This window comes from Salvelinus fontinalis, chromosome 7 (assembly GCF_029448725.1).
Source record: "Salvelinus fontinalis isolate EN_2023a chromosome 7, ASM2944872v1, whole genome shotgun sequence".
Classification (NCBI taxonomy): Eukaryota; Metazoa; Chordata; class Actinopteri; order Salmoniformes; family Salmonidae; genus Salvelinus; species Salvelinus fontinalis.
The window spans coordinates 13,643,963-13,670,191 of NC_074671.1; the positions used below are offsets into that span (position 1 = coordinate 13,643,963).

Below are 26,229 nucleotides of genomic sequence, written 5' to 3' on the forward strand. Positions count from 1 at the left end.
GTGGGGAGGGGGAAGTTGATAAATCATCGAATGATTCGATATTTTTTTTTACTATATTGTGAACATAGATTTCAGTTGCCTTTTATACAATTAACGGTTTGTGAGAGATGTTGTGCATAAAATGTTTTAATTTACTTTATTTTCCAAATCCCTCCTATTATCCCGTTGACAAATGAGTTCTTCCAGTCTCGCGATTCTATCACTGTTATCTCGCGGTGTGGTCGAGACGTCTTTGGTGTGATGAAAATGTTGTATCAAGGTGTTTAAAACTCCGTAACTGTATTCGTTTGATAATGTTTTGGGGGTGAATACGTATATTTGAGCAAACTATCAGACAGCTAATTTTGCAGTGTTACTGGTATTGTTAGGCTGCTCTTTCCCAGGCTTGAGTAAATCGTCCAGAAAAGTGAATTCAATATTTGGCTTGTGAGATAGTTAGTGCAATTTTTTTTGTCTGTCAGTTCCACCAAATAAACGATATCGGACTCCACCACTGAGTTTAGTAGCTGGTCGGTGTCCAGAGCTGGAAGACTGGCACTCAGGATATTAACAGCTACCTGCCTGTTGGATGATAAGCGAATCTCATGGAGTTTCAGAGAGCTGTTCTCCAAAAGCATCCTCATATCATAGAAAAGCAGTTGGTGATATGTTACCCGTTAGATAAATAAATGGACACAAATCCACGTGCATTAGGACAGCCTGTTCCTTCCTGTTGTATGTCGTGCGTCACAAGTGACGTAACTTCTGGGTAGGATTTGTACAGTGCTAAACGTGTTCAAAGGTTTATTATACAATGTTACGAAAGGAATTCCACTGGGATCTGCTACTAGCTCTTCAACTTTCCGATTGTGCAGGTAAAATGCATGAAATGTACTCAGTCGATGATCTATTCTGAATTCAGTTTTACTTGGCTCTGTTTTTAATCTGTTGTCGAGGTGAAATGGAAGGATCAGTGTCAGTATGGATGATGGTTCTCAGTTTCTGCACAATGTTTTGTTGATGACAATAGGAACAATGTTGCCACAACAACTAATAGATTTGCTTGCAATAACGTAAAGTGTCACGGACTACTGTTGTTTCCACATGTCCAGCAGAATGCCTTATGAGTTAAAGCCTCGGTTCCTGGTTCTGTACGGGTCTCAGAAAGGCCAGGCCCAGTCCATAGCCGAGGGGATAGCTGACGAGGCCGAGGAGAGGGGACTGTTCGCTGATATCTGCTGCTTGAGTGAAGGAGACAAGGTGAAGTTATCAATCACAAAATAGTGTCAACCTGCCCTCCGTGGTGGTATGCATTCCAATGCGGGCACGACACCTACAATGGGAAACATAGCCAACAATCAGTCTGCTAAGGAAACATAACTAGGCCTATGTATGAGTGTATTTGTGGTAGATGTTGTTACTGGCCTCTTCTATTCTCATATGAATACTGATCCTGTTTTGTGTATCCCACCCCCAGTTTAACTTGGAGAAGGAGAGTTCTCCTGTTGTGTTCGTTGTGTCTACCACAGGGGACGGGGACCCACCAGACACAGCCCAGAAGTTTGTCAAGAGAATCAAGAAAAAGACCCTGCCCAGCGACCTCTATGCACACCTCTGCTATGCTTTTTTAGGTAAAGAAGAATTGTGTGTCTCAGACGAAATGCCTAGTGCTGAGATAAATTGCTACTATGGCTTTAAAATAAGATTTATTGTGTTGATGGTCAATATCTTGTTTTTTTTTTCTGCTCCAGCTCTGGGTGATACAAACTATGCAGATTTCTGCAACTGCGGGAAGACTATTGACAGCCGTCTCCTGGATCTTGGTGCTAAACATTTCTATGCAACAGGACATGCAGACGACGGTGTAGGGTAAGGCCCAAGGTTTTTGAATTGGGAAAATAATAAATATTATTACATGATGTATGGGAAGCACTTTAAATCTTGCCACTCACCATAGAAGCTTTAAAGTAGGGGTACAATGTCTTCATGAATCGGTAGAAATAAAAGTGGCATCAATAGAGACACAATTGTAATGTACTTTCCCCACTTACCTCCTGTCACCTCGTTTGTGTTGTGTGGCACATTATCTTTCTGTTCCATCACACTGCTTATCTCTGAGTCTGAATAGTCTTTGCTTTCTGTCCAGGCTTCAGTTGGTAGTGGCCTTTTAGGGGCTGTCTCATGTTAATACTTTAGCTCTTAATCCAAACCGTGTGTGTGTGTGTGTGTGTGTGTGTGTGTGTGTGTGTGTGTGTGTGTGTGTGTGTGTGTGTGTGTGTGTGTGTGTGTGTCCAGGCTTGAGTTGGTGTTGGACCCCTGGCTTGAAGGACTGTGGGAGGCGATCAGAGGAGCGTTATCCAAGATGGCCGCCCCTCAGCCTGAGAGAGATGGCCATGTTAGGGCCCAGAGAGTATCGTGGAACGAAACACCTGAATCGTCAGCAACAGACATCAAACTCCACCTCCTGAGTCTCAACGAATCAGAATCCCAGAGCACCAAATCCCTCAGAACAGCAGCGATTGCTAAGACTGATTCTTTGTCTGTTTCAGCATCAGAGACTGGAAGCTCAGTTACTGATCTCATACCGGTGTCAGTGACCGACAACACTGGGACTGCTCTTAAACTTGATAGTGTTGTCTCTGAACGCAAGTCGGTGTTGACGACACAGAGTGGACAGTCTGGGGCTCCCCCTGCTGCTGTAGAGGCCTCTCTGACACGCTCCTTGCCCCCGCTGTCTGAGTTGGCCCTCAACGTTCCAGCACTGCCTCCACCCTACCTGGATGTCACGCTTCAGGAAGCCACCATAGAAGAAGAGGTGGGTTCTCTCAACTCATATATTTGTTTGAATTCTAACATCACTAGGCCCTCATATCCTGTCCCTTCCCAGACCAATGCTCCGGTAAGTAAGGAGACTCTTCACGAGGTTCCCATCTCCAGGGCAGTCCAGCTGACCAGAGACGACTCAGTTAAAACAGCCCTACTGATCGAGATGGACATCTCAGTGAGTGGCCGTCCCACTCTTACAACATGGTTTTTCATACAGAGACCAATAGATGGAAATGGTGGTTAAAGTAGTTTCTTTACTCCATCCTCTCCTTTGTGTACCCAGTCCCACCCTATGGCCTACCAGCCTGGGGACTCGCTTGATGTGCTCTGCCCTAACAGAGCCTCCGAGGTGGGGGAGCTGCTCCATAGACTGGGCCTAGAGGATCAGAAGAGCAACCGCCTCCAGCTCTCACTGCGAAAAGAAACCAAGAAGAAAAGTATACCGTTTTCTCAGCAGCAGTGTTTTTTTTAGTAGTCTCTATATACTATATAGCTCTAGTGATGACATTAAACACATTTATTAGAACTCTATGTAACTACACACAGTATATGTAATCGATGTAAAATGTGACCCAGTGTTGTTTCCCTCCAGCTGCTCAGATCCCCTCCTACATCCCAGAGAACAGCACTCTGCACTACCTGCTCACCTGGTGTCTGGAGCTCAGGACTGTCCCTAAGAAGGTCCCTTCTCCTTTCACTTCCTATACCTGAACAACCCAGTCCAGAACCTGTAAAAGTTTACTGCACTGCCGTAAGATAGACACTCTAGGTCCTTCTGAGCGTGTGTGGCAGACAGCTAAGGTTGCAGTTTTGGCAGGTACAGTATGGTGCATGAATGTTGCCTGGGTGCCAAGTCTGTCTCTGCCTCAGCCAACTTGCCATTGTCTTGTTTGTCAAGGTGTCAATGTAACATTGTTGAGCCCAGAAAAAGTCCCAGCAGTCCAGAAGGAACTACAAATATGAAGAAAAAAATTAAGTTACATTTTAAAATGTTTATTTAACCTTTTATTTAACTAGGCAAGTCAGTTAAGAACAAATTCTTATTTACAATGACGGCCTACCCCGGCCAAAACCAGACGACGCTGGACAAAGTGTGCACCGCCCTATGGGACTCCCAATCACGGCCGGTTGTGATACAGCCTGGATTCGAACCAGGATGTCTGTAGTGATGCCTCTAGCACTGAGATGCAGTGCCTTTGACCGCTGCGCACCTCGGCAGCCCAAACCATACTATCTGGAATAATAGGTTTTGTGCTATGTGGTGTGTAATGCTACTTAGTATTTTCTCAGGCGTTCCTCCGTTCCCTGGTGGAGTGTACAGGAGACAGTGGCGAGAGGAGGAGACTACAGGAGCTGTGCAGTAAACAGGGATCAGCCGACTACAACCTCTATGTCAGAGATCCCAACCTCGGCCTATTGGACCTGCTCACGGCTTTCCCCGCCTGCCAGCCCCCTCTCAGCATCCTCATAGGTCAGAGCACACTCCCTCTCCTGTCAGTCATAATGTCTGAGCTAATCAGAGGGCATTGTTTAGCTTTTACACGTTACAAAACATGTCTCTAGTTTCTAATGGTCACAATACAGTGAGCGTGTGTAAGTGATGTACTGGTATTCCTCATCTAACCAGCAGAGGGCAGTATAGCCTCAGTGAATATAGGTCCAATATCATTTTACATAGTGTTTTCCCCGACTTACTTATTTTTTCGCCCTTCTTTTTTGACCCAACTTGGATTTTTACAAACATTTTACTGATTCCTAAATTACCAAACCAATGTTCCTGCATGGCTTCAATCAAGTCTTGATCTAGGACCGCAAAAAGGAAATAGTTAAATTGCAAATTTTGCGACCCATCGGTGGTTCCATCCTGTCTCACCATTTGTTCACCCCTGACACAGAGAACTATTGGCTGCAGACAGTTAGGCGTTATAGTCTCTCATGTTATAATGCCTAGACTTGCGCTGAGGATGACTTATGTAGATTTGTTTGAAGCCAGTTGGAAAGGGCATTTTTCACATCAATACATATTGTACATAAAAGTAATCTAAAAGTCATAACAAATACTTAGACTAGAACTGTGTTATGTGTCCCATTTGCACTTGTAAGTTGCAATGTCCTCTTACAAAGAGGCTGTGTCACGACTTAATATTCAGTGTTGTGACACGCCCCTTTTGATAACATATAAGCTAAAGACTTATATCTCCCTCACTAACTTTAAGCATCAGATGTCAGAGCAGCTTACCGATCACTGCACCTGTACACAGCTCATCTGTAAATAGCCCATCCAACTACCTCATCCCCATATTGTTATTTATTTTTGCTCCTTTGCACCCCAGTAGCTCTATTTGCACATCATCATCTGCACATCTATCACTCTAGTGTTAATGCTAAATTGTAATTATTTCGCCACGATGGCTTATTTATTGCCTTCCCTCCCTAATCTTACAATATTTGCACACACTGTATATAGACTTTTTCTATTGTGTTATTGACTGTACGTTTGTTTATTCCATGTGTAGCTGTTGTTTATGTCGCACTGCTTTGCTTTATCTTGGCCAAGTCGCAGTTGTAAATGAGAACTTGTTCTCAACTGGCCTACCTGGTTAAATAAAAAACAGCAACACCTTTTCAGTAGTAGAACCGACGATGAAGAAATGTGGCCATATGTAATTGGGGACATAAGTACCCAGGTGAAGAATGTGCTGGTGGAAGCATTTTGGGTCCACTAGCTGTTGCTGAGGTCCTGTCATTGACTATCCTACTATATTTAACAGGGGCATAGCTACAGATCTGTGGAGGGCAGGGCAGGCCACAGGTTAATGATCGCTACTGCTCTGACTGTGTCTGTGTTAAAACACATGTACTGGCCTCGCGGTGCCCCATTAGGTTTGACTGAGTGAGTTTAAGGTGGAGTAACGCTTTGTGCTTAATTATTATCTTTACTGTGGCATTGACACTCCCAGCTACAGATACTGTGGTATATAAAGGTTGGGTAAAGAGGTGATTTGTAATTGTAATCCACTTTGGGGTTATTATTTTTCATCTTTGTGTAATGGACAGAAATGAGATGTCACTCATAGCGTGAAATATCTCCAACACTACTATTAAACATTAAGGGAATATCTTGTGATATGCATCAGATTCCTGCTTCCAGTGATGTCAAGTGATTGCTGCCCCCCCCCCCCCCCCCCCCGCCCCCCCAGTTGTGTGGTCGTTGTCTGTGATAGAACGTTTACTGTCAGAACTCGGAGGCCTGGCCGGGCTGTAGACCATCAGGGAGGGAATGAGATGGTTAATGGCCATGTTAAACCTGTAGATGACAATTGCAGGGGGAGATGGAATTACAGCAGTGCCTGGTGGTGCTGCTGGGTACACCATGTGTCAGTGATCCATCCTGACCTGTTTACTGTAGAAGAGCTGAGTTAGTCCAGATGTTCTGGTTCTCTCTCCTCTCTAGCTGTATTGGTTACCTTTAGGGTTGAAGTGAATAATGGGTATTTTATCACATAAAAACTGAGATTGTAGTAGATCTTCTTCACCTGCCCTAACCATTACATTTGACATATTTAGTAGACTCTTATCCAGAGCGACTTACTTTTTCATACTGGTCTCCATGGGGGGGGTGTAACCACAACCCTGGTATTTCAAGCACCGTGCTCTACCAACTGAGCCACACCGTACGCAACTCCTATAACTCTTCCTGTACCATATTCCTCAGAGGTCTCATTCCCAGACTCCAAATTACCCCAAAAGAGGGCACCTTCAAAGCTGTCATTGAAATATTGTGGACATGAACTATCTTCATCCTACATGCACCACATCTACACTCTGGGGATATGAAAATGACATGATTTTATGAATACAGAAGTATGCCCTAAAATAAATGTGAGTGTGTGTAACAAGGAAATAGGACCTGGAGGTTGGGAAGTAGGGCGCCCCCTCCGCTCCTTTACGCCATTGTCAGTGATCTACATAGAAAGGTGATACGATGGATGGATGCCTCCTTACGGTAATATCCTCTCACCTGTTACATTTTCCTTTTTATTTCAGAACATTTGCCCAAACTGCAACCAAGACCATACTCCGCGGCAAGGTAAGCTGTTGTACTAGGGCGGCAGGTAGACTAGTGGTTAGAACGTTGGGCTAGTAAGTGAAAGGTTGCTGGTTACACTACCCGAGCCTGCTAGTTGAAAAATCTGTCAATGTGCCCTTGAGCAAGGCACTTAACCTTAATTTGTACTGGAACAAGATTATGGTATACAGTCACTTATTTAGCCTCTACTTACTGGAACAAGAGTAGGCTATGGTATACAGTGGTGGGAAAAGTACCCAGCTGTCATACTTGAGTAAAAGTAAAGATACCTTAATAGAAAATGACTCAAGTAAAATTCTACTTGAGTAAAAGTCTAAAAGTATTTGTTCTAAAATATAGTTAAGTATCAAAAGTAAATGTCATTGCTAAAATATACTTAAGTATTAAAAGTATAAATAATTTCAAATTCCTTATTTTAAGTAAACCAGATGGCACCATTTTCAGATCAAGAGGCAGTAGGGATGACCAGGGATGTTCTGTGTTTAGTGAGTCCTCCAGATCAGAGGCAGTAGGGATGACCAGGGATGTTTGGTTGATAAGTGTGTCAATTGGACTATTTTCCTGTCCCGCTAAGCATTCAAAATGTAACTAGTACTGTTGGGTGTCAAGGAAAATGTATGGAGTAAAAAGTACAATATTTTCTCAAGGAATGTAGTAAAGTAAAAGTACTCAAATATATAAATGGTAAAGTACAGATACACAAAAACAACTTAAGCGGTTCTTAAAAGTATTTTTACTTAAGTACTTTACATCACTGATGGTATACAGTCACTTATTTACCCTCTACGTACTGGAACAAGATTGTACCTTCATATATTTTCTCCACTCTTTCTCCTAATCTGTTCCTCTATCAATTCCCCTGTCACTTCTTCTTCTCTTTCTCTCTCCCCCTCTCCAGCTCCAGTTTAAGACATCCAGGTCGGCTGCACTTTGTTTTCAACGTCATAGAGTTCCCAGCATGCACTGGGAGACCCGTGGGGAGGCGTGGCCTGTGTACTGGTTGGCTCTCGGACCTAGTTGATCCCATCCTGGTGTACCCTGGGAAGGTTCAGTCCTCCAGAACCCCAGCCCTCCCTAAGGTGAGTAGAGGAGTCACCTGTGTCTAGGCGTGTGTGTGTGTGTGCATACAAACTTAACATGTGTTGGTCCCATGTTTCAAGAACCAAAATAAATGTTACTTCTCTCATTTTGTGCACCAATTAGTTTACATCCCTGTTAGTGAGTATTTCTCCTTTGACAAGATAATGCATCCACCTGACAGGTGTGGCATATCAAGAAGCTGATTAAACAGCATGATTATTACACAGGTGCTGGGGACATTAAAAGGCCCCTCTAAAATGTGCAGTTTTGTCACACAACACAATGCCACAAGTGTCTCAAGTTTTGAAGGAGTGTGCAATTGGCATGCTGACTGCAGGAATGTCCACCAGAGCTGTTGCCAGATAATTTAATGTTAATTTCTCTACCATAAACTGCCTCCAACATCGTTTTAGAGAATTTGGCAGTACGTCCAACCAGCCTCACAACTGCAGACCACGTGTAACCACGTCAGCCCAGGACCTCCACATTCGGCTTCTTTACCTGAGGGATCGTCTGAGACCAGCCACCCAGACAGCTGATGAAACTGTGGGTTTGCACAACCGAAAGATTTCTGTACAAATTGTCAGAAACCGTCTCAGGGAAGCTCATCTGCATGCTCGTCGTCCTCACAAGGGTCTGGACCTGACTGCAGTTCAGCGTCGTAATCGACTTCAGCGGGAAAATGCTCACCTTCAATACCACTGCTGTATGGATGAATTCCGGTTTCAACTTTACCGGGCAGATGGCAGATGGCGTTGTGTGGGCGAGCGGTTTGGCTGATGTCAGTGTTGTGAACAGAGTGCCACATGGTGGTGGTGGGGTTATGGTATGGGCAGGCATAAGCTATTGACAACGAACAAAATTGCATTTTATCGATGGTAATTTGAATGCACAGAGGTACCGTGATGAGATCCTGAGGCCCATTGTCGTGCCATTAATTCACCGCCATCACCTCATGTTTCAGCATGATAATGCGCGGCCCCATGTCGTAAGGATCCTGGAAGCTGAAAATGTCCCAGTTCTTCCATGGCCTGCATACTCACCAGACATTTCACCACATGAATTTATTTCAATTGACTGATTTCCATATGAACTGTAGCTCAGTAAAATCTTTGCAATTATACGAGTGTATAGGTGTGACACACCCATAAACACTTTTTAACCTTTGACCTCAGGTCCATGTGTGTGTGCGTCAGAACTGCTCCTTCCGCCTGCCCTCTGACCTCTCCAAACCCTTCATCATGATTGGACCAGGCACCGGGGTTGCGCCCTTCATTGGATTCCTACAACAAAGGTACAGACCACAAATATTGAGGATTCATACTAAGCAGACTACTGTTGTGTTTTAAGTGATGCTTGGTGGTTCAATATTCCCAGTTAAGAAGTTTTAGGTTGTAGTTATTATAGGAATTATGACGCGTTGACTCTATACCATTTTGTATTTCATACATTTGAAGTCGGGAATTTTACATACACTCAGGTTGGAGTCATTAACTAGTTTTTCAAGCACTCCACACATTTCTTGTTAACAAACTATAGTTTTGGGAAGTCGGTTAGGACATCTACTTTGTGCGTGACACAAGTCATTTTTCCAACAATTGTTTACAGACAGATTATTTCACTTATAATCGACTGTATCTCAATTTCAGTGGGTCAGAAGTTTACATACACTAAGTTGACTGTGCCTTTAAACAGCTTGGAACATTCCAGAAAATGATGTCATGGCTTTAGAAGCTTCTGATAGGCTAATTGACATAATTTGAGTCAATTGGAGGTGTATCTGTGGATGTATTTCAAGGCCTACCTTCAAACTCAGGGCCTCTTTGCTTGACATCATGGGAAAATCAAAAGAAATCAGCCAAGACCTCAGGAAAAAAAAAATTGTCCTCCACGAGTCTGGTTCATCCTTGGGAGAAATGTCCTCTGGTCTGATGAAACAAAATAGAACTGTTTGGCCATAATGACCATCGTTATGTTTGGAGGAAAACGGGGGAGGCTTGCAAGCCGAAGAACACCATCCCAACCGTGAAGCACGGGGGTGGCAGCATCATGTTGTTGGGGTGCTTTACTGCAGGAGGGACTGGTGCACTTCACAAAATAGATGGCATCATGAAGATGGAAAATAATTTGGATATATTGAAGCAACATCTCAAGACATCAGTCAGGAAGTTAAATCTTGGTCGCAAATGGGTCTTCCAAATGGACAATGAACCCAAGCATACTTCCAAAGTTGTGGCAAAATGGCTTAAGGACAACAAAGTCAAGGTATTGGAGTGGCCATCACAAAGCCCTGACCTCATTCCTATAGAAACTTGTGGGCAGATCTGAAAAAGCGTGTGCGAGCAAGGAGACCTACAAACCTGACTCAGTTACACCAGCGCTGTCAGGAGAAATGGGCCAAAATTCACCCAACTTATTGTGGGAAGCTTGTGGAAGGCTACTTGAAACGTTTGACCCAAGTTAAACAATTTAAAGGCAATGCTACCAAATACTAATTGAGTGTATGTAAACTTCTGACCCACTGGGAATGTGATGAAATAAATAAAAGCTGAAATAAATCATTGTCTCTACTATTATTCTGACATTTCACATTCTTAAAATTAAGTGGTGATCCTAACTGACCTAAGACAGGGAAATTTTACTAGGATTAAATATCAGGAATTGTGAAAAACTGAGTTTAAATGTATTTGGCTAAGGTGTATGTAAACTTCCGACTTCAACTGTATACCTTTGACTTATGGATGTTCTTATAGGCACTTTAGTTTTGCCAGCCTAATCTCGGGAGTTGATAGGCTTTAAGTCATAAACAGCGCTGTGCCTAAAGCATTGCTAAGAGCTTCTCGCAAACGCAATAAAGTGCTGTTTGAATGAAATTAAAATGAATGCTTACGAGCCTGCTGCTGCCTACCACTGCTCAGTCAGACTGCTCTATCAAATATCAAATCATAGACTTAATTATAATAAACACACAGAAATGCCAGCCTTTGGTAATTTAATATGGTCAAATCCGGAAACTATAATTTCGAAAACAAAACATTTATTCTTTCAGTGAAATACGGAACCATTCCGTATTTTGTCGAACAGGTGGCAACCCTAAGTCTAAATATTGCTGTAACATTGCACAACCTTCAATGTTATGTCATAATTATGTCAAATTCTGGCAAATTAATTACGGTCTTTGTTAGGAAGAAACACAGTTCGCAATGGTCCCGTGTGGCTCAGTTGGTAGAGCATGGCGCTTGCAACGCCAGGGTTGTGGGTTCAATTCCCACGGGGGGACCAGGGTTCAATTCCCACGGGGGGACCAGGATGAATATGTATGAACTTTCCAATTTGTAAGTCGCTCTGGATAAGAGCTAAATGAGTTAAATGTAAATGTAAACGAGCCAGGCAGCCCACACTGCTGCATATACCCTGACTCTGCTTGCAGTGAACGCAAAAGATGTGACACAATTTCCCTAGTTAATGTTGCCTGCTAACATGCATTTATTTTAACAAAATATGCAGGTTTAAAAAATATATACTTCTGCGTAATGATTTTAAGAAAAGTGTTGATGTTTATGGTTAGGTACATTTGTGCAATGAATGTGCTTTTTTTTGCCAATGCGCTTTTGTTAAATCATCAGCCGTTTGGCGAAGTTGAAATAGGCTGTGATTCGATGATAAATTAACAGGCACCGCACTGATTATATGCAACGCAGGACAAGCTAGTTAAACTAGTAATATTATCAACCATGTGTCGTTAACTAGTGATTATGTGAGGATTGATTGTTTTTTATAAGAAAGGTTTAATGCTAGCTAGTAACTTACCTTGACTCCTTGCAGCCACAAGGTCCTTTTGACGCTGTAACAGGTGTTCAGCCTGTCTCGCAGTCTCCTCGTGGATTGCAATATAATCGGCCATAATCAGCGTCCAAAAAGGCCTATTACAGATTGTTATGAAAACTTGAAATCGGCCATGCCGATTAATCGGTCGACCTCTAGTGGTAATGTGACAAACAGAGCTGTGATCACGTCTGGGATTAACACTAGTTCTTCAGTGAAACTACGTGTAAGAGGAAATTCTCTCTAAACGCCAATCGAAGGTCCATTGTGTGTTCTACCTCTAATGGTTAAAGGGGTAATCTGCAGTTACTACATCCATGTTTTTGCTTATAAATTGATGATACGTACCCATTTCATTCCTAAATTGTTTTAAGTTTTATAAATGACTTAGTTCAACTGTCGTACCCCATCAGAACCCAAAATATAAGCTTGGTTTACTCCAATGTTTGTAAACGATGGAAATATAAACAAATACTTAATAGCCTCATCACACGGTTAAAACTATAATGTTGATGTCGTGGATGGTCAGTCCTTGCATCCATAGCTCTGTCTATGAGTTTGAGAGTGGTTACCTTTCTCTAGCCCCATCCCTCAGCTTTTTACAGAAACTATTTATTGTTTCAACTGCTGATTGCCCCTTTTAATGTTAGTATTTGGAGAGAGAGAACTGATACTAGATCTGAGCCTAAGGGCATCTTCCCACCTGAGGTAATAAGTCAAGCGATTCCAGAGATGTTGGCTGGCTGTCTGGTGTTTATGACTTAGGGAAGACGGAGATGTATTGATTTGAATGTGAAGAGGTCTGTAGACCGTCTGTGTCAATGTAAATCATAGCTGGTCATTACTGGGAGGTGCGCCGCTGCTCAGACACGGTCACACCACCCGCCAACTATGAGTGTGCGTGGTTGATGAATGGCTCACGTTGCTAGTTCAGCTACACCGACCTGTCAGTGTCGCCATGGTGCGTGTTCTCCACTGCGCAAGTCTGACATCACTACACAGTTGTGCCCTCCTTTTCAGGGCATTATTTGACTTAGTTTTCAAGCTTTTACATTTTCTTGTTACTTAATGTGTCAGATTTCAAAAAAGTTTTACGGAAAAAGCACACCATGCAATAATCTGAGTACAGCGCTCAGACAACAAAACCATGTTGGAGTCAACAGAAGTCAGAAATAGCGTTATAAATATTCACTTACCTTTGATGATCTTCATCAGAATGCACTCTCAGGAATCCCAGTTCCACAATAAATGTTTGATTTGTTCGATAAAGTACATAATTTATGTCCAAATACCTCCTTTTTGTTCACTCGTTTAGCCCAGTAATTGAAAGTCCAAAAGTTCCGTTACAGTCCGTAGAAACATGTCAAACGATGTATAGAATCAATCTTTAGGATGTTTTTATCATAAATCTTCAATAATGTTCCAACCGGAGAATTCCTTTTTTTCTCAGGTTTTTGCCTGCCATATGAGTTCTGTTATACTCACTCACAGACATCATTCAAACAGTTCTAGAAACTTCAGAGTGTTTTCTATCCAAATATACTAATAATATGCATATCTTAGCTTCTGGGACTGAGTAGCAGGCAGTTTACTCTGGGCACCTTATTCATCCAAGCTACTCAACTCTACTTCTTGGCACAACTCAAGCTTTAGCCTAGACCCCAAATAAACTAGTGGTGGTTCTCTAGTGTATTCTCTTTTAGTTGAGTAAGTGCAGTGCAGTCAGGGTTGTCAGTTCTTGTATGGAATCACATGTATCCATCACAATTTATTTGAGGTGTACTCTTGCATGTGAAAAGTTAATCAGATTAGCGATGACATATATCTGTCAAGTTCCTTTCAAACCTGATTTGATATAACTGGGACATTCCACTTTATAGCGTTCAGAAATGTTTTCATGTCTACAATAACAGCAATCAGTAACATGTAGGTATATAGCAGTCTTCAGTAAGCCCTGGTGATTGGCTGTAGACATGCAGCTTCTAGTTTTCTAAGTGCTTTTCAACATAAACAGTCATTTTCTCTGCATAAAGCTTTTTGCCGTAGGAAGAAGTTGGGTGAAACGATCTTTTAGTGTACCCTTGTCTCTCGCTCTCGGTCTCTCTGTCAGATTGTAAAACCTGTCACGAGGAAAGCTTTGTACAGTACCTGATTTAAGATTCCAAACAAGGCCTCTACCCCTGATGTCGTGCTTTGATAAGAGATAACAACGTCCAATTTGACAACAGGACGCTGTATCACCAACAGCCATTTTGAAAGCAGGTCGCCAACAAAGCCTGAATGGCCTCCTTTTTAGCAACAAAGCAGCATGGGGACATTTAACTTCTTCTCCCTCTCCCCTCACGCTTTCCTCCGTTGCTCCTCCTCCCCTCACGCTTTCCTCCGTTGCTCCTCCTCCCCTCACGCTTTCCTCCGTTGCTCCTCCTCCCCTCACGCTTTCCTCCGTTGCTCCTCCTCCCCTCACGCTTTCCTCCGTTGCTACTCCTCCCCTCACGCTTTCCTCCGTTGCTCCTCCTCCCCTCACGCTTTCCTCCGTAGCTCCCTCTCCCCTCACGCTTTCCTCCGTAGCTCCTCGTCCCCTCACGCTTTCCTCCGTAGCTCCCTCTCCCCTCACGCTTTCCTCCGTAGCTCCCTCTCCCCTCACGCTTTCCTCCGTTGCTCCTCCTCCCCTCACGCTTTCCTCCGTTGCTCCCTCTCCCCTCACGCTTTCCTCCGTTGTTCCTCGTCCCCTCACGCTTTCCTCCGTTGCTCCCTCTCCCCTCACGCTTTCCTCCGTTGTTCCTCGTCCCCTCACGCTTTCCTCCGTTGCTCCCTCTCCCCTCACGCTTTCCTCCGTTGCTCCCTCTCCCCTCACGCTTTCCTCCGTTGCTCCTCCTCCCTTCACGCTTTCCTCCGTTGCTCCCTCTCCCCTTACCCTTCTGGCATCCTGTCTTCCTTTGTCAATCGATGGATGTTTTGAAAATGACTTTGTTCCACTTTGTAACTGCAGAAGAGAGGGAGCGAGGGAGCTATGGAGAGAGGGAACAAAGGAGAGGGAATGAGAGGGAGCGGTTGAAATATCATAACTCGGTGGGATCTGGCGACCTCTTGCTGCCTGACATTGATTAGTCGTCTGAGCTTAAGGATGAGTGATTAATTGAGGTTGTTCACTGGATGAAGGGTAGTTGTATTTGGTTATTGTAAAACGACTCTCTGTAGTTTCTCCACATTCAGCTGAATGCATTCGAAGTCGGGCATGCTAATGTCATTGTAATTCGGCATCCAGGTACAGTGATCATAGCTCAGTGGCACTTCCTGGAATCATCACATACAGGCACATATTATCACAGTCCCCTAAAACTCTCATAACACCGCTCACACAGAGCATCAAAACCCATTCAGCATGAACAATGAATAAAATAATTGCTGCGTTTACCAAGACCTTATTCCTGCTGAATCACACTTTCTTCTGCTCCTTGTTCATCAGAGAAGCATTTAGAGGCAACCGCCTCCTTTGGACACAGAATGGAGTGTCAGGTTCTGATGCTGTGGCACTGTTTCCCTCAGGTCCTGTCGTCTGGGCACAGATGGGATTTGTATTCAGAGGGAGGGGCTGTGTGGTCTGGACAGAGATGTGATTTGTATTCAGAGGGAGGGGTAGTGTGGTCTGGGCACAGATGTGATTTGTATTCAGAGGGAGGGGCTGTGTGGTCTGGACAGAGATGTGATTTGTATTCAGAGGGAGGGGTAGTGTGGTCTGGGCACAGATGTGATTTGTATTCAGAGGGAGGGGCTGTGTGGTCTGGGCAGAGATGTGATTTGTATTCAGAGGGAGGGGCTGTGTGGTCTGGGCAGAGATGTGATTTGTATTCAGAGGGAGGGGCTGTGTGGTCTGGGCACAGATGTGATTTGTATTCAGAGGGAGTGGTAGTGTGGTCTGTGTGGCGCAGTAGAAATAAAAGCAAGGCTATTGATATTGATCCTTGTGGGTTGGGGAGGAGGGGAGGGTTGGGTTGAGGAGGGGAGGGTTGGGGAAAGAGGAGCCCAGTTAAATATGTTTACAGATTATTTATTTTTTTCATCAGAAAATGGAAATGGTGGATGATGTCACTTGTTTGGTCTGCTCTCTGCTTACCTAATGTATTCATCAATGAGACTGGAATGTTCAATGTATTCATCAATGAGACTGGAATGTGCAGGGTATTCATCAATGAGACTGGAATGTGCAGGGTATTCATCAATGAGACTGGAATGTGCAGGGTATTCATCAATGAGACTGGAATGTTAAGGGTATTCAGAAACCTTATCCAGTCAAGGTTCTCCACATCTCTACCCCCCCCCCCCCCCCCTCCTTGTTAAACAAGCCTCCGGAGTCAGAATGCTATAACAGAGGAAAGGCCTACATCATCCTCTGGTCTTGTTTACAGCTGTGTAGATGGTGGAGACGGGGCTGCAGATGGCGGTGGCGGGGCTGCAGATGGCGGGGACGTAGATGGCGGGGACGTAGATGGCGGGGACGTAGATGGCGGGGACGTAGATGGCGGGGACGTAGATGGCGGGGACGTAGATGGCGGGGACGTAGATGGCGGGGACGTAGATGGCGGGGACGTAGATGGCGGGGACGTAGATGGCGGGGACGTAGATGGCGGTGGCGGGGACGTAGATGGCGGTGGCGGGGATGTAGATGGCGGTGGCGGGGATGTAGATGGCGGGGATGTAGATGGCGGGGATGTAGATGGCGGGGATGTAGATGGCAGCGGTTGGGGTCTAGATGACGGCGGCAGTGGGGCTGTAGATGGAGGCGGGGCTATAGATGGCGGTGGCGTAGCTGGTGGGGATGTAGATGGCGGGGATGTAGATGCCGGCGGCGTAGATGGGGAGTGTGTAGGTGGCGGCAGTGTAGATGTAGATGGCGAGGTGTGTAGATGGCGAGGGGTGTAGATGGCGAGGTGTGTAGATGGCGAGGGGTGTAGATGTAGATGGCGAGGTGTGTAGGTGGCGGGAGTGTAGGTGGCGGGGGTGTAGGTGGCGGGGGTGTAGATGGCGGCGGGGGTGTAGATGGCGGCGGGGGTGTAGATGTAGATGGCGGCGGGGGTGTAGATGGCGGCGGGGGTGTAGATGGCGGCGGGGGTGTAGATGGCGGCGGGGGTGTAGATGGCGGCGGGGGTGTAGATGGCGGCGGGGGTGTAGATGGCGGCGGGGGTGTAGATGGCGGCGGGGGTGTAGATGTAGATGGCGGCGGGGGTGTAGATGGCGGCGGGGGTGTAGATGTAGATGTAGATGGCGGCGGGGGTGTAGATGGCAGCGCACTGGCTCAGATTTTTGTGTCTTTGTGCCACCTCTGTGCAAAGGATTCTGGGAGCCCTGACAGACTCGTTGGCCACAGGAGGAATCACTTTTATAAGTGGGGCTGATGTGCGGAGGGAGATGTGTACACGCGCACACACGCTCGCTCGCCCACACATGGCGATGAGTTTAAGACCTTGTTTTAATTGTAGTCTACGGTGTAGTGTGATCCATCTCTTTAGTAGCATGTTAACTTCCTGTCCCCTCTGGACTGCATCATTCCCATCATAATTGGGGCTCTGTACTGTATAGATGTTGTTGGGAGATACAGCAGTGTCACTGCTCCCTTTTAATGTCTGTTGTGACAAGGACTCTGTCCATTGTTCTGTGTTTTTATTGATTGGGCTTTGAGGTCTCCTCCAGTGTGTGTGTGTGTGTGTGTGTGTGTGTGTGTGTGTGTGTGTGTGTGTATGTATATATATATATATATATATATATATATATATATATATATATATATATATATATATATATATATATATATATATATATATATATATATATATATATATATATATATATATATATATTTTTTTTTTTTTCTCTTTCAGGGAGAAGGAGAGGGAGGAAAACCCAGAGGCGGAGTTCAGTGAGACGTGGCTGTTCTTCGGTTGTCGCCATAGAGACCGAGACTTCCTTTTTAGGTGAGTGTCATTTTGACCAAAACGTTGGGTCTTTCCAAAAGGGCAACCCATTCCCTATGTTGTACCCTACTCGTGACCTGGGCCTGCATAGGGTTTCTGCTCGTAGTCCACTGTATAGGGATTATGATGCCATTTCGGAAGCACCCATGTATTCCCAAAGTGTAGCACCCAAATGGGTGACCTCTGACTTTTCCTCCAATCAGAGTGCAGATCGTCATGTTAACAAACAACCCGCCTGGGCCCCAGGCTGTTATGTTCTACGACGTCATGGTTTCCTGGAATGTGTCACTTTCCTCTGTGTCCTTGACAGCCGTGGCGTGATCGAGAAGGTGGTGAGATTTGAAGTGGTCCTCGTAGGACCAGACTTTATATGACAGGATGATAGTCTGGCTGCCATACTGTGCTGAGAAACACTGGCACACAGGGATGGGGAGCTTCTAGCTGGGTAAGGGTATATCGTTCGGATGGAGAGTATATTCTACACTATAGTGTTACAAAGCTCACAGACTCATAGATAGAGATATACACTGAGTGTACAAAACATTAAGAACACCTTCCTAATATTGAGTTGCACCTTCCCCTTTTCCCCTCAGAACAGCATCAATTAGTCTGGGTATGGACTCTACTAGGTGTCGAAGGCAACCACAGGGATGCTGGCTCATGTTGACTCCAATGCTTCCCACAGTTGTGTCAAGTTGTCTGGATGTTCTTTGGGTGGTGGACCGTTCTTGAAACACACAGGAACCTGTTCAGCGTGAGAAACAGTGTTGCAGTTCTTGACACAGACCAGTGCACCTGGCACATATTACCTTACCCGGTTCAAAGGCACTTAAACCCTTTGTCTCGCCCATTCACCCTCGGAATGGAGCACACACACACAATCCATGTCTCAAGGCTTAAAAATCCTTCTTTAACTTGTCTCCTCCCCTTCGTCTACACTGATTGAAGTGATTTTAACAGGTGACATCAATAAGGGGTCATAGCTTTCACCTGGATTACTTTTTTAAATTGAATTTATTTCACCTTTATTTAACTAGGCATGTCCATTAAGAACAAATTCTTATTTACGATGATGGCCTGCCCCGGCCAAACCTGGATGACGCTGGGCCAATTGTGCGCCGCCATATGGGACTCCAAATCACCGGCCGGTTGGAATCGTGGAATCGAACCAGGTTCTGTAGTGACGCCTCTAGCACTGAGATGCAGTGCCTTAAACCGCTGCACCACTCGGTAGCCCAAGTTCACCTGGTCAGTCTGTCATGGAAAGAGCAGGTGTTCTTAATGTTTTGTCCGTTCAGTGTAGATATGCCAAACAGCAATTCCAGTTCAGAAGACTTGAAAACATTTGTATTTCAAATCAAACTTAACTTAAGTGAGAGAATGCAGGACGTCCCAAACTATCTCCTTAAATGACTTTGTGCACTACAAGGCAAGTGCACCAATCAAAACAGTGCATGCTTAGTAGATGAATTTGTCCCGGAAATCATGAAAGAACAGATCATATAAATATCTGCCTGTATTTGTTTATTTCTTTCCATCTCTTTGTTAAATACATCCTCACAGCCAGGTATCCTGGCCTGATGGTTGTTTGTTCACAGTGTAGATCTCTCCATCTGCGGGAATTCAACCTAATTCGACTTTGGCCGTTCAGTGGGGATCTGAAACGTGAACTAATAGAAAAATAATGTATTCCCTTTGATGCTAAATATATCCTGTGGTCCTAGGATAAACCCTGATATCCTGGGTGTCACATTAACATTGCTACACAATGTTCTCCTAAAAAAGCCCTAATCAACCCCAAAACTTAACATATGTGTTAGAGGGTGACACCAATCTGACCTACAGTCAGATACTCAGATGACCCTCTAATGTTTGCTGTTTGCACCCGTCTTCTCCCTTACCCTCCTCCTTATAGTTCCCTTCCTTTTTTTCTCTCTCTCTCATTCCCCTCTTTTCACGGATTGTGATTTCAGTGCAGAGGGAAAGGGGGTTTGCTCAGCTCTTGTTATTAAGGACCAGAGTGGCACCACCAGACCAGGGGTGTTTTCTCTGTCAATACACACCAGGGTTTGACTGAGAGCTGAGGCCAGACAGAAGAGCTCAGCTCAGTGGGGTCTGGCTGGACCCCTGGTACCAGGATGTTAACCTTTCAAACAGAAATCAAAGTCTCATTGTATTGGCTGACATTCAACAGAGAAGGGAGGGAAGGACAGAAAAGAGAGAAAGGAGGAGAAATGGGAATTGGCAATATGAAATTCTCATATCTAGAGAGAATATTTTTTTTCTGTTAACACCTTTCCCCTAGATGTTTCTGTTAGACACGACACCTTTCCCCCCGGACGTTTCTGTTAGACGACACCTTTCCCCCTGGACGTTTCTGTTAGACGACACCTTTCCCCCTGGACGTTTCTGTTAGGCACGACACCTTTCCCCCTGGACGTTTCTGTTAGGTGAAACCTTTCCCCCTGGACGTTTCTGTTAGGTGAAACCTTTCCCCCTGGACGTTTCTGTTAGACACGACACCTTTCCCCCTGGACGTTTCTGTTAGACGACACCTTTCCCCCTGGACGTTTCTGTTAGGCGACACCTTTCCCCCTGGACGTTTCTGTTAGGCGACACCTTTCCCCCTGGACGTTTCTGTTAGTTAACACCTTTCCCCCTGGACGTTTCTGTTAGGCACGACACCTTTCCCCCTGGACGTTTCTGTTAGGCACGACACCTTTCCCCCTGGACGTTTCTGTTAGGCGCGACACCTTTCCCCCTGGACGTTTCTGTTAGGCGCGACACCTTTCCCCCTGGACGTTTCTGTTAGACGCGACACCTTTCCCCCTGGACGTTTCTGTTAGGCGCGACACCTTTCCCCCTGGACGTTTCTGTTAGGTGAAACCTTTCCCCCTGGACGTTTCTGTTAGACGCGACAACTTACCCCCTGGACGTTTCTGTTAGACGACACCTTTCCCCCTGGACGTTTCTGTTAGGCGCGACACCTTTCCCCCTGGATGTTTCTGTTAGACGCGACACCTTTCCCCCTGGACGTTTCTGTTAGGCGCGACACCTTTCCCCTAGATGTTTCTGTTAAGTGAAACCTTTCCCCCTGGACGTTTCTGTTAGGCGCGACACCTTTCCCCCTGGACGTTTGTGTTAGACGACACCTTTCCCCCTGGACGTTTCTGTTAGGCGCGACACCTTTCCCCCTGGACGTTTCTATTAGACGCGACACCTTCCCCCCTGGACGTTTCTGTTAGACGACACCTTTCCCCCTGGACGTTTCTGTTAGGCGCGACACCTTTCCCCCTGGACGTTTCTGTTAGGTGAAACCTTTCCCCCTGGACGTTTCTGTTAGACGCGACAACTTACCCCCTGGACGTTTCTGTTAGACGACACCTTTCCCCCTGGACGTTTCTGTTAGACGCGACACCTTTCCCCCTGGACGTTTCTGTTAGGCGCGACACCTTTCCCCCTGGACGTTTCTGTTAGACGACACCTTTCCCCCTGGACGTTTCTGTTAGGCGCGACACCTTTCCCCCTGGACGTTTCTATTAGACGCGACACCTTCCCCCCTGGACGTTTCTGTTAGACGACACCTTTCCCCCTGGACGTTTCTGTTAGGCGCGACACCTTTCCCCCTGGACGTTTCTGTTAGACGCGACAACTTACCCCCTGGACGTTTCTGTTAGACGACACCTTTCCCCCTGGACGTTTCTGTTAGGCGCGACACCTTTCCCCCTGGATGTTTCTGTTAGACGACACCTTTCCCCCTGGACGTTTCTGTTAGGCGCGACACCTTTCCCCCTGGACGTTTCTGTTAGGTGAAACCTTTCCCCCTGGACGTTTCTGTTAGACGCGACAACTTACCCCCTGGACGTTTCTGTTAGACGACACCTTTCCCCCTGGACGTTTCTGTTAGACGCGACACCTTTCCCCCTGGACGTTTCTGTTAGGCGCGACACCTTTCCCCCTGGACGTTTCTGTTAGACGACACCTTTCCCCCTGGACGTTTCTGTTAGGCGCGACACCTTTCCCCCTGGACGTTTCTATTAGACGCGACACCTTCCCCCCTGGACGTTTCTGTTAGACGACACCTTTCCCCCTGGACGTTTCTGTTAGGCGCGACACCTTTCCCCCTGGACGTTTCTGTTAGACGCGACAACTTACCCCCTGGACGTTTCTGTTAGACGACACCTTTCCCCCTGGACGTTTCTGTTAGGCGCGACACCTTTCCCCCTGGATGTTTCTGTTAGACGCGACACCTTTCCCCCTGGACGTTTCTGTTAGGCGCGACACCTTTCCCCTAGATGTTTCTGTTAAGTGAAACCTTTCCCCCTGGACGTTTCTGTTAGGCGCGACACCTTTCCCCCTGGACGTTTGTGTTAGACGACACCTTTCCCCCTGGACGTTTCTGTTAGGCGCGACACCTTTCCCCCTGGACGTTTCTATTAGACGCGACACCTTCCCCCCTGGACGTTTCTGTTAGACGACACCTTTCCCCCTGGACGTTTCTGTTAGGCGCGACACCTTTCCCCCTGGACGTTTCTGTTAGGTGAAACCTTTCCCCCTGGACGTTTCTGTTAGACGCGACAACTTACCCCCTGGACGTTTCTGTTAGACGACACCTTTCCCCCTGGACGTTTCTGTTAGACGCGACACCTTTCCCCCTGGACGTTTCTGTTAGGCGCGACACCTTTCCCCCTGGACGTTTCTGTTAGACGACACCTTTCCCCCTGGACGTTTCTGTTAGGCGCGACACCTTTCCCCCTGGACGTTTCTATTAGACGCGACACCTTCCCCCCTGGACGTTTCTGTTAGACGACACCTTTCCCCCTGGACGTTTCTGTTAGGCGCGACACCTTTCCCCCTGGACGTTTCTGTTAGGCGCGACACCTTTCCCCCTGGACGTTTCTGTTAGACGCGACACCTTTCCCCCTGGACGTTTCTGTTAGGCGCGACACCTTTCCCCCTGGACGTTTCTATTAGACGCGACACCTTCCCCCCTGGACGTTTCTGTTAGACGCGACACCTTCCCCCCTGGACGTTTCTGTTAGACGCGACACCTTTCCCCCTGGACGTTTCTGTTAGGCGCGACACCTTTCCCCCTGGACGTTTCTGTTAGACGCGACACCTTTCCCCCTGGACGTTTCTGTTAGGCGCGACACCTTTCCCCCTGGAAGTTTCTGTTAGGTGAAACCTTTCCCCCCGGACGTTTCTGTTAGACGCGACACCTTTCCCCCCAGACGTTTCTGTTAGACGACACCTTTCCCCCTGGACGTTTCTGTTAGGTGAAACCTTTCCCCCTGGACGTTTCTGTTAGTTAACACCTTTCCCCCTGGACGTTTCTGTTAGTTAACATCTTTCCCCCTGGACGTTTCTGTTAGTTAACATCTTTCCCCCTGGACGTTTCTGTTAGTTAACACCTTTCCCCCTGGACGTTTCTGTTAGTTAACACCTTTCGCCCTGGACGTTTCTGTTAGACGACACCTTTCCCCCTGGACGTTTCTGTTAGGCGCGACACCTTTCCCCCTGGACGTTTCTGTTAGACGACACCTTTCCCCCTGGACGTTTCTGTTAGTTAACACCTTTCCCCCTGGACGTTTCTGTTAGACGCGACACCTTTCCCCCCGGACGTTTCTGTTAGACGACACCTTTCCCCCTGGACGTTTCTGTTAGGTGAAACCTTTCCCCCTGGACGTTTCTGTTAGACGACACCTTTCCCCCTGGACGTTTCTGTTAGGTGAAACCTTTCCCCCTGGACGTTTCTGTTAGACGACACCTTTCCCCCTGGACGTTTCTGTTAGACGACACCTTTCCCCCTGGACGTTTCTGTTAGGCGCGACACCTTTCCCCCTGGACGTTTCTGTTAGACGACACCTTTCCCCCTGGACGTTTCTGTTAGGCGCGACACCTTTCCCCCCTGGACGTTTCTGTTAGACGTGACACCTTTTAAGGGGGTGTGTTATTCATGTTGTTCTTTGATCACCAGGAAGTGAACCCTCATCACTGCTCTTGTTGATTCTGTCTGTGACCTCTTTTCCTCCCCTCTTCCTGTTTTTCTCTTGTTCTTCTGGTGTCTAACATGCTTGCTAAACTAGGGATTTGTTTTTTGGCTGTCAGAGGTAAAAGAGAATTGTTCGTACTGAGTCATCCAGATGAATAAATGTCATAAGATAAACATGGTGATGTTGTTGCATCAATGTGTGACATTCAACCCAATGAAGGACAAAAAGGGAGAGGGAAATACAATCAAAACAATGTCTCCTTCGCCCACCTCCCCTGCAGTATTTACTGCATTTCTTCTCATTCCTGTCATGGCCTTCATATTTTATTAAAACTAGTTTTTAAAAGTCTCCCTGCTACTGCAAAATATTATATGAAAACCTTCACCCAAGTTCCCTTCACCCAAGTTCCCGCTGTTTCCAGACAACATCCCATATGTCTAGTCTCTGGTCTCGGTCTGTCCGCCGGTCCATCCTGTCAACCTTGGGTAAGGTTCTTCACTGGCCCAGAAAACAGTCAACTTTATCGTGCTGTTGCTATATACACAAGGCCCTGTTAAACATTGAGGCAGAATACACAAACAAGCAAGTAATGGACACAGACACACAAACACACAGACAAGGTTGCAGCAAGGCTAGGTGGATTGATTGTAAAAAAAAATATATATATATATATATATATATATATATATATATATATATATATATATATATATATATATATATGGTTATATATATATATATATATATATATGGTTATAGGAGGGACTCAACCTTATGAAGTCTATATTTTTCCATTTCTCTTGCGCTGAATAAGGTGCATTGGCTAGCCTGTGTGTTTATGCATAGGCTTCCACACCGCTTGGATGGATATTATTATTTTGGGGGAAATTAAAAACCGTGAGATGGTGAAATATATGTGTAAAATAACTCATTGAAATATGTGTAAAATAACTCATTAAAGCTACAGTGTGTAAAACAACTCATTGTCTCTCGCTCTCTCTTTCTCTCAGAGAGGAGCTGCAGGGGTTTGTGGCCAATGGAACCCTCACCCATCTGAAAGTGTCTTTCTCACGGGACACTCAGGAGGGAACAGAAACACAGGCCGAGACGGGACCCAGATACGTCCAACACAACCTGCTCAGCCATGCCAAAGACATCATCAACCTCCTCCTCAAGCAGAATGGATACCTCTATGTCTGCGGGTGAGCTCAGCTTTGATGATGGTGGTGATGTCAGTAGGGAAACAATGGAACAATATGGTTGATAGAGTTCATTATCTTAGTAGATGTGGATCACTGGTTTTACTGACTACCTTTTGCTCCCACAGTGATGCTAAGAACATGGCTAAAGACGTGAACGACACCCTGATAGAGATGGTATCAGCAGAGCTTCAGCTGGATAAACTGGACGCCATGAAAAGACTGGCCGGACTCAGGGAGGAGAAACGCTATCTGCAGGACATATGGAGCTGAAAGTATTCACACCGCTTGACTTTTTCTACATTTTGTTGTTACAAGTTTGGATTCAGACGTATGTAATTGTCAGGCCAGCATCCCGGAGTCACCTCTTCACTTTTGACGTTGAGACTTGTGTTTTGCAGGTACTATTTAATGAAGCTGCCAGTTGAGGACTTGTGAGGCATCTGTTTCTAAAACTAGACACTAATGTACTTGTCCTCTTGCTCAGTTGTGCACCGGGGCCTCCCACTCCTCTTTCTATTCTGGGTAGAGCCAGTTTGCGCTTTTCTGTGAAGGGAGTAGTACACAGCGTTGTATGAGATCTTCAGTTTCTTGGCAATTTCTCGCATGGAATAGCCTTCATTTCTCAGAACAAGAATAGGTTGATGAGTTTCAGAATAAATGTATTTGTTTCTGGCCAGTTTGAGCCTGTAATCGAACCCACAAATGCTGATGCTCCAGATACTCAACTAGTCTAAAGAAGGCCAGTTGTATTGCTTCTTTAATCAGAACAACAGTTTTCAGCTGTGCTAACCTAATTGCAAAAGACTTTTCTAATGATCAATTAGCCTTTTAAAATGATAAACTTGGATTAGCTAACACAACGTGCCATTGGAACACAGGAGTGATGGTTGCTGATAATGGGCCTCTGTACGCCCATCTCTGTACGCCCATGTAGATATTCCATAAAAAATCTGCCGTTTCCAGCTACAATAGTCATTAACAAAATGAACAATTTCTACACTGTATTTCTGATCAATTTGATGTTCTTTTAATGGACAAAAATGTGCTTTACTTTCATAAACAAGGACATTTCTAAGTGACCTCAAACTTTTGAACGTTAGTGCATACTGACTCGGGAGTGTGAATTCATTTTCTATAAATTGGCAAACATTTCTAAAAACATGTTTTCACTTTGTCAATATGGGGTATTGTGTGTAGATGGGTGAGAAGAAAAATATATTTAATCCATTTTGAATTAAAGCTAACAACAATGTGGAATACGTCAA

The 26,229-nt window shown here is 45.5% G+C and overlaps 1 protein-coding gene and 1 long non-coding RNA gene across 3 annotated transcripts; one reads left to right on the forward strand and one right to left on the reverse strand.

The window, feature by feature from the left end:
• Positions 1 to 209: 209 nt before the first annotated feature.
• On the forward strand, positions 210 to 26,229 carry LOC129859006 (methionine synthase reductase-like). 2 transcript variants are annotated; one of them, XM_055928300.1, is made up of 15 exons: positions 210 to 854; positions 1,092 to 1,239; positions 1,457 to 1,610; positions 1,731 to 1,848; positions 2,275 to 2,794; positions 2,867 to 2,980; positions 3,089 to 3,242; positions 3,398 to 3,486; positions 4,096 to 4,276; positions 6,853 to 6,895; positions 7,794 to 7,974; positions 9,151 to 9,269; positions 17,677 to 17,769; positions 24,773 to 24,964; positions 25,090 to 26,229. In XM_055928300.1, the coding sequence occupies exons 2-15, from the start codon at positions 1,096 to 1,098 to the stop codon at positions 25,232 to 25,234; spliced, it is 2,247 nt and encodes a 748-aa protein (XP_055784275.1). In that variant the 5' UTR covers positions 210 to 854; positions 1,092 to 1,095; the 3' UTR covers positions 25,235 to 26,229. The 2 variants fall into 2 exon arrangements, with proteins under 2 accessions (XP_055784275.1, XP_055784276.1); XM_055928301.1 differs by having other exon boundaries at positions 1,095 to 1,239.
• On the reverse strand, positions 23,190 to 23,464 carry LOC129859008 (uncharacterized). The gene is made up of 3 exons (XR_008760120.1): positions 23,377 to 23,464; positions 23,279 to 23,342; positions 23,190 to 23,244 (listed from the first exon to the last, which is right to left on the reverse strand). It is a non-coding gene; the product is annotated as an uncharacterized LOC129859008 (long non-coding RNA).